At 42.0% G+C, this 16,397-nt stretch overlaps 2 protein-coding genes across 9 annotated transcripts in view; one reads left to right on the top strand and one right to left on the bottom strand.

Moving 5' to 3' along the window:
- LOC120458306 overlaps positions 1 to 3,364 on the top strand; it is a 44,416-nt gene extending 41,052 nt beyond the window's left edge. For 6 of the 8 annotated variants that reach the window (XM_039645908.1, XM_039645912.1, XM_039645909.1 and 3 more), the window contains exons 7-8: positions 21 to 118; positions 2,137 to 3,364. In XM_039645908.1, coding sequence (XP_039501842.1) covers positions 21 to 118; positions 2,137 to 2,294 — 256 coding nt within the window. In that variant the 3' untranslated portion in view covers positions 2,295 to 3,364. The remainder of the gene's footprint in view (positions 1 to 20; positions 119 to 2,136) is intronic. The other 2 variants (XR_006356544.1, XR_006356543.1) reach the window with 2 other exon arrangements.
- An 874-nt stretch (positions 3,365 to 4,238) lies between these two features.
- LOC120446930 (odorant receptor 22c) lies at positions 4,239 to 13,312 on the bottom strand. Its single transcript, XM_039628184.1, has 6 exons — positions 12,572 to 13,312; positions 6,724 to 6,914; positions 6,466 to 6,653; positions 5,109 to 5,210; positions 4,378 to 4,530; positions 4,239 to 4,289 (listed from the first exon to the last, which is right to left on the bottom strand). The coding sequence occupies exons 1-6, from the start codon at positions 13,099 to 13,101 to the stop codon at positions 4,239 to 4,241; spliced, it is 1,215 nt and encodes a 404-aa protein (XP_039484118.1). The 5' UTR covers positions 13,102 to 13,312.
- Between the last annotated feature and the right edge of the window lie 3,085 nt (positions 13,313 to 16,397).

Raw genomic sequence — 16,397 nt, 5'->3', positions numbered from 1 at the left:
CGCTGCTTAATCCTCCGCAGGCTCCGCATCTCGAATGCCCAGACCACGGACACCGGCAACTACACGTGTCAGCCAACGACGGCCAGCAGCGCCAGTGTCCTGGTCCATGTGATTAATGGTGAGTGCTGGGAATGAGTAAGCGAGTGTGGCCTACACTGCGAACAATGACTAGCTGCACAAGAAGAGGTAATACTTACTTCGATTCCAGACCCCAAGGCCAAAGGATTCGCTATGTAAATCAATTTTGTTTTGGTAGTACAACGAACCTTTTTTCTTTGAGTGCACTAAAGCCTCTGACTGTCGTCTCAGGTGCCGGCCAGGTCGGCATAAGCCTATCCGTTACACTGTCAGCCAGAAGTTGGTGTACCGAAAGGAGAAGCCAACTCCCAAAAGCCAACTATCATTTGGTAGCACAGCCCTTCACTTGGCAGACGGGTGAATAATTTTATGGCCAGCACTGTGGCCAACGCCATTCATATTCCAGCAGACACGGCCTAAAAACTAAAACTTTTCGCCTCCTTCACTCCATCATTTGGAGGATTGTTTGCTCGGGAGTCTTTTGGAGCTGGCATACTTGGCGTATGAGTAATGCGACTGGAGGAGCACAACTCGGTGACTTGGCTTTGCATATTTTACACATAAATTAGACGGGAATTAAGACATTTTAAGCTGCGAAATGAGGGGCATAAACTTGACGCGTCTTTTGTCCGGCAATTTCCACTGTTTTTTTACGACCTTTTATGGCAGGACATTCGCAGCAAATTGAAGGCCGCTCGCCCAGTAATTTCGCTCGTAGTCCTAGTTTTTATGCAGCATCAAATGTTAAGCGAAATGTCCAGCACTTAAGTTGTTAAGTTGTTTATTCAAATGAAATTGTTGTACGGACAGGCATTTACATTTTAAAGAGCCGCCATCAGCTTCATCCTCCTTTGCAGCGCAGTCGTAATAAATATGATTAAATGTCAGAAGTAAGTTGCAAAAAGGCACTTAATCATGCCCCACATGTGGCACAAAGGCCGCGAGTTGGGTTCGGGATGGGATTGAATTGGATGGGATGGGATGGAATAACCATGGGAGTCCAGATAGTAGACAAGCCCTAGAAGAGGAGCTGCCACTGCCACTGTGAGTGTGATTGTGAATGTGACTGTAACGGTGACTGTAACTGTGACTGTAACTGTGACTGTAACTGTGACGGCTTGCATAAATACTGATAATAAATCAAAGGCAATAAAATTTTAAGAAAAATGATAAGGGCAAAGTGCTGGTCTAGGCGGTGCAAAGGCGACCAGGGAGATGCTCTACCGGGAGTTTGGCAGAGTGCGCAATATACTAAGTAAGTCAAACTAAGGCAAAGTGATGCCTTAATTTTTTAGGATTTAAGCCACTAGGGAAAGTTTAGATATAGTATTTGAAAAGGCAGCACATTTTGGGCTGACAAAAAATGATTTAGCCGAAATGGCTTTCCAATTTCGTGTCTTATTTATGGCACAACCCCCTAGATACCCTGCCCTTCGCAGAGCATATTCCACCCATTATTCATTGCTCACATCCCGACGCGCTGGGTCCTTAAAAATCAGTGCCAGGATGGTGGGGGGATGGCGGGCGAACGTATCCTTTGTGACGAGTCAAAACAAAGCATTGACAAATGATGCGCCTGGAATAACATTTGCTCGGGCGGGAAAGGCCGCAGAAATATTGCGTATACGCAGACACACATATGTCATTTATCTAGTGGGGAACAAACAACCATCCTGCCCCTGCTCCACTTACCCATTTACTCATTTCACAGTCACTGCCAGAGCTGCATGGTGGGAAATCAGTGGTAAAGTCAGTTATCCATCTTATATATATGCTATATATGCTATCCAGTGTGAATGTCTAGCCAAAATTTAAATAAAGAAGCATGTTAAGATGAAATATATATTTATTAAATATTTTTACATGTAACAGTATGCTTTTATAAAATATTTTTAGATGTAACAGTATGCTTTTCGCCACATCCATTATTCGCAGAGCAATTGTTCGCTGTGTAGGTCACAATTAAATTAAGTTATTTGCTTGGGCATAGCTTATGGCGCTGTGCCCTCGTCGAAATTTGAATACACATGTTCATTATGCCACTGTTTGTCTCCCCAGATGAGAACCCCGCTGCGATGCAGAAGAGCGGGGCGTGTCCTTGCGCCCCCGGTCCGCTCCACCAGCTGCTCCTCCCCCTGCTCCTCCAGCTGCTCCTCCCTCTGCTCCTGCTGCCGGAGTTGTTGTTGCTGCGAGCGGGACCGGCTGCTGGCAACTGAAAGCGCAAGTTGTTAGCACTCTAATTGCAGCTGAACGAGGAAATTATGTTCCATGACGTCGGAATTTTTACTCTGTGTACTGTGCTGAGCTGTGCTGTTTTTTTAGGATTCTGGAGGGGAAGTGGGAGGAGGAGGAGCAGGGACCAGTGCCTGCCAGTGGGTAGGAGGAAAATGGGAAAGGCAAACAAGGCAGCCGCTTTCCCTTTCAGGCGAATGTTTGTTTTCCTTTTAATATTTACATTTCATTGTGCAAAATGAGACACTGAGCCGGGCACGAGAATGCAAAATGCAGAATGTGAAATGCACGAGCCGGAGGAGAAGGGAGGGGGGTGGAGGGACAAGGCACAAAGGACAAAGGAAGGACGCAGGACATGGGACACAGGAGCAGCAGGACGACACTCTGTAAATACCACAAAGATGCGGCCCCGCTCACAGATATAGTTACAGATACAAAAGTGTGTATTTTATTTCATTACTGCGGCTCTTTTATGAAGGAGCCGCACACACATCGACTTTATAAACATTTCATGCTGTCTCAACAGAAGCAAAGCTAACCGCAAAAAAGGAAGATATGATAAGGGAGCAGCCACGCCCCCAGACACACACACACACACACAAGTAATACCCCAAACACCCACACAAGTAACACCCACTATTCACGAAAGATTGTAATATATATGAACAAAAACTCTCATCTGATCAACTGAAAGCAAAAACCTAATTATAAACACTAACTTGTGCGCAATTTATTTATGGGCAAAATGAAATTTAGTCACGCGGCACTCGCCGTCGAAATGGGAATGAAAATTGAATAAAATTAATGTGAATGCAATATGCGAAAAGGGAAAGCAAATGTGAATTCCAAATTCCAAATTGCGAATTGCGATGGAAATCAATTGCGGCATGCTCGACTAAGTTTTGTGTTGCACATGCGAGTAAAAGCATGGGTAGGCATGAATTTACTACACGTAAGCCAGTAAGCAGATTTTAGATAATTTATGTGATGATAAAACCAATAAATAAATCAATGGAATGAACTCTTTCAACAATAAACCGAAAACGAAACTAAACGTAACGAATCGAATCGAATTGAATCAAAGCTACGAGTGCGCTTTTCATTCTGGGGGCTGTGGCAAAGTTTTAATGTCTTTCTGAAATGCGGTGAGTACTTAGCAGATGCACAATTTCAGCGAGTTTCCCAACTCAATTAGTTGGCAGTGATGGGAAACAAGTGAAAAGCCCCTTTGAAGAGCGGATGCCAGCGAACCAAACTCACAGAAATGCAAACGAAGTGGTCGAAAAAAAAACGAAATGGCATATAAATTCATAGGGATTTATTCACGTCATTACTTCGGCAAAGTAAATAAGTTACATATATTTATTTGAGCTGAACATAAACAAGTTTATAGACCATTGATTTGTTTTTTTTTGCAGATGTTCTATGCTTTAAATAATAAAATTCCTGCACTAACCGCCAGCAGGAATGTGCCAGCCATTTGCCATAACAGTCTCGAATTTCACAAATTATAATTGATATTTGCTGATGCGGCGGCGGCGAAAAGAATAACGAAATTGTTGTTACAACACACAGCTCGGCAGACCTCAAGATGGCGCCGTAAAAACGCCATTACTGTCTCCGCCGTGGAGCAACCCCATCCAGTGTCCACCCCATTCCCCATTCCCATTCACCAATCTCCCCCATTGCCCCACCGCCGAGCCAATTAAAGCGGCCATAGCCGCAAGTGTTTTTCATTAGTTGGAATCCGCACGCGGAGATCAGCGCAATATTTAAATGAAACAATTACGGCCAGGACAGGCGGCACTTGTTGCTACGCCCACTTTTATTCGCAGGCAATTTGAGGTCCGTGCGGTTGCAGCTCTTAATTTAAACAAACAGCGGAGGACAGCGCCCAATCCGGCATATCAATCATACGCCTCGTGGGCTTACAGGAACGTCTTCAGCAGCGTGATATATGAGCCGGCTGTGCTGAGTATCTGCATTCGAAGGGGGAACGGAAACAAAAACATAAACATAAACATTTATTATCATAATCAACGCATCGCATGCCATTCCATTCCATACAGATCTTAATGCTGGCAGTGAGGGCGTAAAAAACGGCACCGCAATTGTTTTTGCCCGCTGCGAACGCCGCAATATCATTAAAATCACTTTCCTAGTCCTCGCATCGCATTTGTACCACTCAATGTCGTACAGCACGTCCGCCACAGCAGCACTCTGTGGAAAGAGAATCACACTGGTCGGTGGCATTGGCTTGTGGCACGGAATCTGGTGTGGAATTTGGTGTGGTAGCTGGTGGCGTAGCTGGTGGGGTAGCTGGTGCTGAATCTGGAGGACACACAGTGCTCCCATTCCCACTTACACTTTGTTGTGTAATTAAAATTTTATCGCAAGTGCAATTTGTGAATGGCACATCATTTTTTATGTTGCTTAATGTTTAGCGTCAAATGGAAATTACGCGAATGGTGAAAAAGTGCACAGAGTATTCCTAAAAGCAAGATGGCAATGGAGAATAAAGCAATAAGTGAATTAAGCAAATTTAATAAATATTTATAAAAGTGTGTAAAAATGTGCTATGCTGTCTTTCATTGGAAACTAAACTATTTGATTAAATAAGTAAGTTCACTCAATATTCGAATGACATCGAGTGCAGTGACAACTTCTTCGCCAGAGTATCTAAGCCCAAATGAATGATGGAAATAAGAATGGCCTGTGCTCGGGAAAATGGAAAGCGGGAAAGCTGGCAAGTGGGGGGAGTTGGGGGAGTTGGGGGAGTGGTCAGGAGTCATACTCACGCTCTCGCTGACGTGGTTGCCTCCGAAGCAGTAGAGGAATAGCTGCGTTAGGGCCGCGATGATATAGCAGATGTAGGTTAAGCCGCTCAGCGACGACGTGTTCTGCGGAGACGGAAGACGGCGGTGAATTGCGGGGGGGGTGGGTAAAAAGTAGGGGAGAGACGTCATTAATTGAAGCGAAATTGCTGTTGGTGAAAAACTGCAGAAGATTATCTAATACAACTATGTGTATATATATGTATATTGTACTTGAAGTACCATAGTTGCGAAAATGGAAAACACCAGAGAAATGCACTTTGGCAAATGGTCTGCAGTCTGATTGCTTTTCCTCTCGTTTTCCCATTTTCCACTCGCCTGACATTCCCATTGTGGCATTGAAAAAGAATTATGCATCTTATGCATGTCGTCGAGTGCCTAAAACTGTGACAATGCTCGATTTTTTCAACAATAAATGGCATTTTCGCCCTTGCTGAATTTATTTGAATTCTTTTCCAGCATTTCATTGAAGGTCGGCTTATGCAGCACTTTACTTTGCTTCTCTTTTCCTACTGATTTCTATTAACCTCGACAAACAGCATGTATTTGCGTTCTTCAATTGATCTTACAAGTTTGCTTTCACAAAAAGTAGCTCCAGAAAAGAACCAACTTTATATTCATATCTACGTTATCAAGCACGTATCAAAACTCTGTGGTATAGGTTTTCCCATCCTCCTTCCCGGAGAGAGTTAAAAAGTGATAATAGATCGCTGGGCGCTGGGATCCCCGAGCGATAAACAAGTTTCGAATGGATTACTCAACACCACTTTGGGCCGAAAAAGAAGCAAGGCAGTGGGGCTAAGAAATTGCTGGCAGCATTTATCCCATTGGGGCCAGAAGCCAGGAACCAGGAACCAGGAGCCAGGAGCTCGCCAGTTGCAGCAAACAGCTTATGGGTCTCCGGTGTCCGGGACACCGGAAAACGTGCGAAAGTCGCATTAAAAACTTTTTCGGGAGCGGTAACAATTCATGCGCTTATAAATTGCCACCGGAGAGCCACAGCCACACAGCCACAGCCGCAGCTACAAAGCAAACAAACAAATCGGGGAAAAGCGAATCAGAACGGAGCGGCTGGAAAAGCCAGGGAAAAACAGCAAACAGTGAAAACAGGGAAAAACTTTTAAAACAGCCGCCGAATGCAGGCGATGCGATGATCCAGTGGCGCAACAGACTGGCGAAATATTAAAGGGGGCTGCATTGGCATAATTGCTGGCATCTTTGCCATCGCTGGCATTTCATAGTTGAGCGATGGCCATGGTCCTGATGTGGTTAACCTCCAGGAGATCCCTTCCAAGAACGCCGCTGAAAGAAAAGGGCTCACCAACATGATGTCCAGGATGGTCGAGCAGAGGACGAAGGCGGCGGACAGGAAATGCATTAAAACGATAACGGTGAACTGGCGTGTTAGGTCCGTGCAGAAATCGATAATCGCATTGTGCCGCTCGACAACTTGGGCCAGTTTGTGCCGCACCTCCGCGTTCATCTGCGCCGTGAACACATCGACTGTATCTGCAAGGGAATAAGCCAAGGAAAAAGCATTGTCATTGTGCCGCAGAGCCAGAGAGAGAGCCAGACCCACCGCCATGCAAATCGGCAAATATCCTGCGAATGTCCTGCTGCACCAGCCGGAAGGCACCGCAGATGTAGAGGCACGAGCAGACGAAGAATCCGTCCACGAAGCTGAAGGCGAAAACGGTGCAGGCACCGGAAGCGGTCAACAGCACGTAGGTGAGCGGAAAGAGTCCTGGCTGCACGGCAAACGAGGGCAGTCTGTTCAAAAGGAGCTGCGATTAATGGCGGATGGCGTATCTTAAGTGCTTCTGGCTGGGGGCAATTGGAATCATTACTTATGTATCACCCGCCATCAACCAAATTGGTTGAGGAACTGTTCATCTTTTCATCTCAACGGCTGCGCGGTGCATACGTAAGCAACTTACTTATTACGAGCTCATAAAGTAGCCCAAAGTAATGTTCGATTGGCCACAAAATCAGCCTGTTACTACTGTTACTAGTACTGTTGGAAAGTATGTATGTGTGCAAAAGTCACATAGCTTACATATACTCCTGCATAGCAGAGAGTAGGATAGAGAGAAGATGAATTGCTTATTGTAGCTTATCTTCATTCTGTCTTTTGTAGCTTTGTGGTATGTGGCTTTGTGTGTGTACTCATGATCTACGCGTCGTCAGTCGATTTATGAAAGCGAGCGTGTGCAGTTCTTACAATAAAGTGACACAGAAAATAAAACATCAAAGTGCCTATTTATTTCATGCTGGTCTGACAATATTTAAATATATAATTGAATTCCACAATAATATTAGCCAATTACCATAGGTTATGGGCCCAGACACAAAATAGCATTGAAATAATTAAGTCTTTGATTGTTAATAACAAGCTACAATAAAAAGTGAAGAATAATACATGTGTATATATATGTACATACATATATGCATTGAATTGCTAATATATGCATATACATATTTAATATAATTACATACATATAGTTGTATGGCAGTTTAATATGTGCGCGTCTTAAACGTTTATAATAATTTCACAATTTCGTCGCATACACATAAGCGTTTTTTTTTTTTCGCGCGAAAAACCGCGACGCTGTAGCTGGTGTCGGTACCAAAATTTTTTTTTCTCTTCTTTCTCTCTTCTTATTCTTGCAGTCACCGCATTTCTAAGAAGACAAACGAATACAAGTTGTGTGTATTGAGTAAAAAGGAAGAATGGATAAAGGAAAGAGAAATATTAAACCTTTTGATGGGGAAAAATATTCAATTTGGAAGTATAGAGTGAGAGTGCTTTTAGAAGAAAATGATTTATTGAGTGTAATAGATGACGAACAAAATATAGTGAATGATGATATTAAAAAGGCACAAAGACAAGCAAAAAGCATAATTGTTGAATATCTGAGTGACTCGTTTTTGTTTCATGCAAATAATGCATGTACACCTAAGGAGATTTTTGCTAAATTAGACGAAATCTATGAAAGAAAAAGTTTAGCTTCACAACTCTCATTAAGAAAACAACTATTGGGGTTAAAGTTAAAGGGTGATACTTCGCTACAAAATCATTTCTATTTGTTTGATAATTTAATAACTGAGCTCATTGCGTCAGGTGCAAAAATAGATGAAATGGACAAAATTTCACACTTACTTCTAACTCTTCCAACATGCTACGATGGGGTCGTAACTGCAATAGAGACACTATCTGAAGCAAATCCAACAAATCTGACTTTAGCATTTGTTAAAAATCGACTACTTGACCAAGAGACAAAACTAAAAAATACAAGCAAGGACACAAGCGCAAAAGTTCTTCAAGCGATAGGCAATAACCAAGTTAAAGAAAATAAATATAAAAACAAAGGAATGCACAAAAAACAATTGAAGAATAAATTTAAATCGAAGCCGAAATGTTTTCATTGTGGAAAACCAGGACATTTAAAGAGAGATTGTTTCTTATTGAAACGGCAGGCAGGAAATCTAAATGTTGGTAGTAATATTAGTGGACAAGAGAAGCAAGCTCAAATTGCAACAACCAATTCTCAACGAGGCTTTGCATTCATGATTAGAAAGGAAAACATAAATAAAAATATGGGGCTGATTGAATTCATCCTGGACTCCGGTGCATCAGATCATCTCATCAATGATATGTCGTTGTTTTCTGAACATGAAAACTTGCAAAATCATATTGCCATCGAAATTGCAAAGCGTGGAGAGTACATACATGCAACTGCAAAAGGAGTGGTTAACCTTACCAGTAGTGGAAGGAAAATAACGCTGAAGAATGTGCTGTACTGTAAAGAAATTCCACATAATCTATTATCAGTGAAGAAGATGCAAGATGCTGGAATGACGGTTGAGTTTAACCCGGATGGCATCAGAGTAACTAAAGATGGTAATCTAGCGTTTGATGGAACATGTGAGTACAATGTACCAATAATAAGATTTAACATGAATAGTAGAGTATACACATCAAAAGTTAGAAATAGTGCTGAGTATCGCTTGTGGCATGAAAGATTGGGTCATATAAGTGCAGGCAAATTCTTAGAGATAAAACAAAATGAACTATTTGAAGATATAAATATATTAAAAGACATAGAGCTAAATCAAGATCTATGTGAGGCTTGTATAAACGGCAAGCAATCTAGATTAAAATTTAATAAATTTAAAAACAAAGAAAATATCCAGAGACCTTTGTTTGTAGTCCATTCCGATGTCTGTGGGCCAATCACACCCTCTACTATTGATAATAAAAACTATTACGTTGTTTTTATTGATGAATACACACATTACTGTGTGACATATATAATTAAATATAAATCAGATGTTTTCTCTGTATATAAAGATTTTATCGCCAAGAGTGAGGCTCATTTCAATTTAAAATTAGTAAACCTTTATATAGATAACGGTAGGGAGTATCTTTCAAATGAAATGCGTGATTTCTGTGTTGAAAAAGGCATAAGCTATCATTTAACGATTCCTCATACTCCACAATTGAATGGTGTGTCAGAGCGGATGATTAGAACAATCACAGAAAAGGCTCGATCAATGATTAATAGCTCTAAGCTTAATAAATGTTTTTGGGGTGAAGCTGTTTTAACAGCAACATACTTAATTAACAGGTCCCCAAGTAGAGCGTTGAAAGAAAAGAAGACACCATATGAAATGTGGCATAATAAAAAGCCAATCTTAAAATATCTTAGGATATTTGGTTCAACAGTATATGCACTTAATAAAATGCATAAAAGAAAATTTGATGACAAGTCAATTAAAACAATACTTGTCGGTTATGAACCAAATGGGTACAAATTGTGGAATGAGAAATCGAGACAATTTATGACAGCTAGGGATGTTGTGGTGGATGAAATAAACATGTTAAAGTCTAAGTTGGTACATGAAGAAGACTCGGAGGTTCAACTTGAAAGTGTTGATGATTCTTTAAATGAAGAAAATGAAGAGTCAGATTTTCCAATGGTGGAAAATGATGAATCTGTTGATTCAAGGATGAATGTACAACATAGTGAAAATTCCACATGTCTAAAGAATGCCGATCCAGTTATAGAAACTGGTGATGAAATAAAAGATAACAAATGTGAGCAAGAAATCAGACGCAGTGAAAGAAATAAAGGTAAACCTAAACTATCGTATAGATTTTTAGAAAAATGTCTAATGAATACTCAAGTCTGTTTAAATGATATTCCCAGTACAATTGACGAAATTGAATTTCGTGATGACAGATCTTTTTGGGAAAAAGCCATACAAGATGAACTTGATTCACATTCAGAAAATAAAACATGGAGTTTGGTGCAGAAGCCTAATAATAAAAACATAGTAGATTGTAAATGGGTTTTTAGTATTAAACAAGATGAGTTTGGAAACTTAGTAAAGTATAAAGCAAGGCTAGTAGCACGAGGCTTTACACAAGAATATATGACTGATTATGATGAGACATTTGCACCAGTTGCACGAATTACCAGTTTTCGATTTTTGTTGGCCCTTTCAAACCAATACAATTTACAAGTCCATCATATGGATGTGAAAACAGCATTCTTAAATGGAACACTAAAAGATGAAATCTACATGAAGGTTCCAAAAGGGTTGCCATACTGCGATGAGAATGCAGTATGCAAGCTTAATAAAGCTATTTATGGCCTTAAACAAGCCGCAAGATGCTGGTTTGAAGTTTTTGAAAATGTGCTTAAAGATGTTGGATTTGAAAATCTAAAAGTTGATCGCTGTATCTATATTTTAGATAAAGGAAATTTCTTAGATAATATCTATATTTTATTATATGTGGACGATGTAATAATTGCCACTAGTAAATCCGAAACAATGTCTAAATTCAAATCATACCTTCTAAATAAATTTAAAATGACTGACTTAAAAGAAGTTCGATATTTTATCGGAATTAAAATTGATAGAAATAAAAGTCAGATATGTCTCAGTCAATCTGCATATATAAAGAATGTGTTAAGAAAGTTTAATATGGAAGACTGCAATGCAGTTAGTACACCTCTCCCAAGCAAACTAAACTATGAGGCTCTACAATCTGAAGAATCATATGAGGCACCATGTAGAAACTTGATTGGTTGTTTGATGTACATCATGTTATGTACTCGCCCAGACTTAAGTACATCAATAAGTATTCTAAGTCGATATACGAACAACAATAATAAGGAATTATGGCTATGTCTTAAAAGAGTTTTAAGGTATTTAAAAGGAACTGTTGATTTGAGATTGAAGTTTGAGAAAAATGTACAGTTTAGTAATATTCTTATTGGATATGTTGATTCTGATTGGGCAGGAAATGAGACAGACAGAAGAAGTACTACTGGTTATTTATTTAAAATGTTTGAAAGTTGTTTAATTTCATGGAGCACAATGAAACAAAAATCTGTTGCAGCTTCATCCACCGAAGCAGAGTACATGGCCTTATTTGAAGGTGTTAGAGAAGCCTTATGGCTGAAGTCTTTATTGGTTGAAATTAAGCTAGAATTAAATAGTCCAATAGATATCTATGAAGATAATCAAGGTTGTATTAGTATTGCAAATAACCCAACTTGCCACAAGAGAACTAAGCACATAGACATTAAATATCATTTTACAAGAGAACAAGTTGAAAGTAAACTTATTTGTATTAAGTATATTTCTACAGATTTACAACTTGCTGATATACTTACTAAGCCGTTACCATCTGCAAGATTCATTACATTGAGAAGTGGACTTGGACTCTCAGAATGAATTAAAACATAATATTCTTGGATTAAACTACAGAGGAACCAGACTGAACTGGGGCTCGTGAAATAAAGTAACATTTAATTTAATTTAATAAATAAAACTGTTTATTTTTATAATTTTGAATTTCTTACAAAGACGAAATAATGTTAATTTTTAGTTAAAATTGTTTGCAAAACTGAATTAATGTAAATAATATGTTCGATTGATCTGATTGGGTTTTACTGGGTTTCCCCAACTCCTCGCAGCGAATGCTGGATCAAAATTATTCCCCAGAAGGACATGCACAGTCTTGTTAGTAATAAAAGTACAGCAATGTAACTTTTGAGGTGGCGTGTTGGAAAGTATGTATGTGTGCAAAAGTCACATAGCTTACATATACTCCTGCATAGCAGAGAGTAGGATAGAGAGAAGATGAATTGCTTATTGTAGCTTATCTTCATTCTGTCTTTTGTAGCTTTGTGGTATGTGGCTTTGTGTGTGTACTCATGATCTACGCGTCGTCAGTCGATTTATGAAAGCGAGCGTGTGCAGTTCTTACAATAAAGTGACACAGAAAATAAAACATCAAAGTGCCTATTTATTTCATGCTGGTCTGACAATATTTAAATATATAATTGAATTCCACAATAATATTAGCCAATTACCATAAGTACATTTAGAATATGACAAACTAGCGTACTCACATGATGTTAAAGGGCAGTTCAATTTGACCCGGCAGTTGCATAATCCAGCGGTACAGACCCATAATCAGCGGTTGCAGATTGAAGGCGGAATTGGTCGCCGTGCCAGAAGTGAGCAGCAACAGGCTGAGTCTGTTGGCCGTGGTGGCCAGTCCGACCAGCATCTTTTGGGCCTCCTGCCGCCGCGATTGCCACAAGATGACCCTGAGGCGCTGCACCAGCTCCGCCCACCGGCGATTGGAGCGGAAGAAGACCCACAGCTTCAAAACGCAAACGGCCTTCGTGGTTCCGGGGCAGAAGGCCTCCAGTGCCACCACCAGGTTATCCAGGTGGACACAGCCGTAGGACAACTCACCAGCCGCACCCAACAGCACCACCGCGAAGGCGAACACGAAGAGCAGGTGGGCGTGCCAAGGACGACCGCCATCGCCCCCGCTCCTGATCCTCTGCGGCCAGAGGCCGACAATGCGGCCGGAGAAGCGTGGAATCCGGTAAAAGTGGCCGGCAATGGCAGGCTGCCCGCTGTCAGTCATTCCCGGGATGAACTCAAGTGGCCACTATCGATGGTCCTGCCGCAACTCGAGTGGTCAGCTGCTCCGGGCGAGTGTCAGACGCACTGTTGGCCTCCGCCTTTATAGGCACTCGATGGAACTAGTTGCGGGAGTGGCGCCATAATTTGGGCACTGCAAGGAAAGTCTAGTAAAGTAGAATGATTAATTATAAGAGGAAGCCTTATATAAAAGAACCAGGAACTGCTTAATTGTTACTACAGATTTATGTAATAATAATATAGCATTTCTTTAACTTACAAGCATTCGTATTAGTTTCGTATTAGTTTCGACTTACAACTTAAAACTAATTTCAGTGCAGCGTTGGCAAGTTGTGCCTTTGGCAAAAGTTTTAATTGTTTTTATGCTTACGTCTGCGCTTACACTTCCTGCCGCCCATTCCGCGGACTCCACCCACCAGCCACTCCACCCACTTCGCCCATCAGTCAAGGTCCTTCCCACTCACCTGAGTGGCCGCCCCCGCTCGTCCCGCTCTAATTATACAGGACTCAGTTACAGTTGGAATATTCCACTCAGTGCAAACAACTGCCATTGTTTGGCATTCAATATTTTGTGTGTGTTGCACAACAAACGACACAAAACGGCAGTAAGACAGTAAGACAGGAAGGCAGGGAATACAAATTTAATTAATTGTTATGCGGCAAAACTTTCAATTTCTTCGGCTACCTCCACTTCCGCTCCTTTGTCTGTTGTGTTGTTATACCCGTTACTCGTAGAGTAAAAGGGTATACTAGATTCGTTGAAAAGTATGTAACAGGCAGAAGGAAGCGTTTCCGACCATATAAAGTATATATATTCTTGATCAGGACCAATAGCCGAGTCGATATGACCATGTCCGTCTGTCCGTCTGTCCGTCTGTCCGTCTGTCCGTCTGTCCGTCTGTCTGTCCGTCCGTATGAACGCTGTGATCTCAGGAACTACAAAAGCTAGAAAGTTGAGATTAAGCATACAGACTCCAGAGACATAGAAGCAGCGCAAGTTTGTCGATTCATGTTGCCACGCCCACTCTAACGCCCACAAACCGCCCAAAACTGCCACGCCCACACTTTTGAAAAATGTTTTGATATTTTTTCATTTTTGTATTAGTCTTCTAAATTTCTATCGATTTGCCAAAAAACTTTCTGCCACGCCCACTAAAACGCCCACAAACCGCCCAAAGCTGCTACGCCCACACTTTTGAAAAATGTTTTGATATTTTTTCATTTTTGTATTAGTCTTGTAAATTTCTACCGATTTGCCAAAAAACTTTCTGCCACGCCCACTATAACGCCTACAAACCGCCAAAAACTGTGTTTAAGACTCTCCTTCTCCCTTCCACTAGCTGAGTAACGGGTATCAGATAGTCGGGGAACTCGACTATAGCGTTCTCTCTTGTTTTTAATTGGGGTTTCGGGGGAGGGGTATGTCGCCCCATTTGCCTAAAAGTTGTTAATTGAGGGTTGTTCTTGGGCCGAAATGAAAAGCAAACGGAGCACGAATAGAGTTTGACTAAAAATGTTTATCAGCTCCGAAAATCAATTTACATGGTAGGGAAAAATGGAAATTCCACATCAATCGAATTTCGCAAGCAATCTACTGCTTTTAGTTGAATTTAGAAGGCCATCTTTTTCGTATGCTCCATAATCCGACTACGAGACTTTCCATTTGCATGGCCAAGTGAATCTGGCAATACAGTCAGTGCCAATAGTTAACAGACGGCCCCAGACCAACCAATTAAAAGCCTACAAACCCAGCAGAGCACACACACTCACACACACACACTAGGCCATTTGATAGATGGGCAATAATTGCATTTTATTTGGGGGCCACAACGAATAATATTTGACTGGCGCAGTGGCTGGCAATGCAGTTGAGCTATTTCATTGAGGTCGTCCCATTAACTTGCGGCTCTCGTTACGGATTTCACCCACTCCCACTCCCACTCCCACTCCCAATCCCAAATCCATCCATCAGCTGGCGGGCAAACATGAGGCCCGTGCCTAAGCCAAATCCGGAGCTAATCCTGTTACAGCAACTGTATCAACGCCTCGCTCTATCATCGATGGCCAGTAAGTAGGCCGTGCCACGCCCCTCCACACACAAACGGCGCCCCCTTTGGTGCAGTTTATTTTGCCTGTGTCTGTGTGACATATATCAACATGGAGCTGCTGCTTCCCAGGCTATGACTATGGCCATGGCTATGGCTATGGCTATGGCTCCACCTGCATCAGCATATTCAATGTGCGGTCCACACGGCGTATGCGCAACTCGGTGCCGCATAAGCGCACGTCAAGTGTTTGCCTGCGGCCACCTCGACCTACTCCTCCTTCTCCTCCTGCTCCAACCGTGCATCCGTCCATCTGGCTATCAGTGCTTCCCCACAGCACTTCCTCTGAAGTGCCCTTGTAGCCGCTGGCAGTGCGATTTGCGTTCAAGTGACCATAAAGCATTGCCTCAATGTTTGGGTCATATCTGCCACTGCACCCCGAGAAATATTATTTGATTTTCATATAATATTCGGTGGATAAAAGAGCAACCCCTTTTATACTCACTACTCACCAATTCAAATAGCTGCATCTATACTCCAGTTAAATCCCATCAATTCTGCAATATATTTCCATGTTGGTTATCCACAAAGCCCATAATGTATAGTAATTTTTCCGAGTGATCGAACTCACCCCGTTCCGCCCACCCAAGCGATTATGTAATATGCAAATTGAAAGATTAAGCGGTAGGCATAAAGACAGAGCAGCAGGGAGACAGAGTCTGGCTCCTTTGAAGGATATTCGCCTGCCACCCACTTGCTCGGGGAGAGATTTAACAAATTGATTTGCGTTGCGTACCTGGGCCTTGGCTTCGGGTTCTCGGCTTAGCCCCGCCCGATAAGCCCCTTTTAGTGGGGATCACTAGCCAGCGGAAGTGACGTCAAAGGGGGCATGGCCAGCCCCTTCGGTGTTTCGAGCCTTGTTTTCCTGGCCCTTGTTGCCTGTCACTCCGGCGGGCTTGGCCTTTTATTAGCCGGTCGTATAGAAATGCTAGCTTCATTTATTGCCACGACGAGTACACCAATTTTCCATTAAAATTTCACCCCGACTGCTGCTTGAGCGTGTATGTGTGGGTGTGTGTGTCTGTGTGTGTGTGTGTGTGCATGTGACAATTGCATTTGCGCATTTCCATTTCCGTTTCCGCTCTGCCATCGCCATGCGGCAGGCGCTTTCTTTTGCTAGCTGCTTTTGGCAGCCACTGCAGCGGCGAACGGCAAGCGGCCTTGGCCACAGCCC

The sequence above is a fragment of the Drosophila santomea genome, chromosome 2L, assembly GCF_016746245.2.
Source record: "Drosophila santomea strain STO CAGO 1482 chromosome 2L, Prin_Dsan_1.1, whole genome shotgun sequence".
NCBI classification, from domain to species: domain Eukaryota; kingdom Metazoa; phylum Arthropoda; class Insecta; order Diptera; family Drosophilidae; genus Drosophila; species Drosophila santomea.
The sequence above is the reverse complement of the archived record's forward strand: the minus strand, read 5'-3'. Positions and strand labels throughout refer to the sequence as shown.

Excerpts from the sequence above, each read along its gene's own strand:
- LOC120446930 (XM_039628184.1), bottom strand. The coding sequence starts at position 13,101 with ATGACTGACAGCGGGCAGCCTGCCATTGCCGGCCACTTTTACCGGATT. Across the intron at positions 4,531-5,108 it reads GCAACCACGTCAGCGAGAGC|AGTGCTGCTGTGGCGGACGT; the intron begins GTGAGTATGACT and ends CTCTTTCCACAG. Across the intron at positions 4,290-4,377 it reads CACTGCCAGCATTAAGATCT|ATACTCAGCACAGCCGGCTC; the intron begins GTATGGAATGGA and ends CTTCGAATGCAG.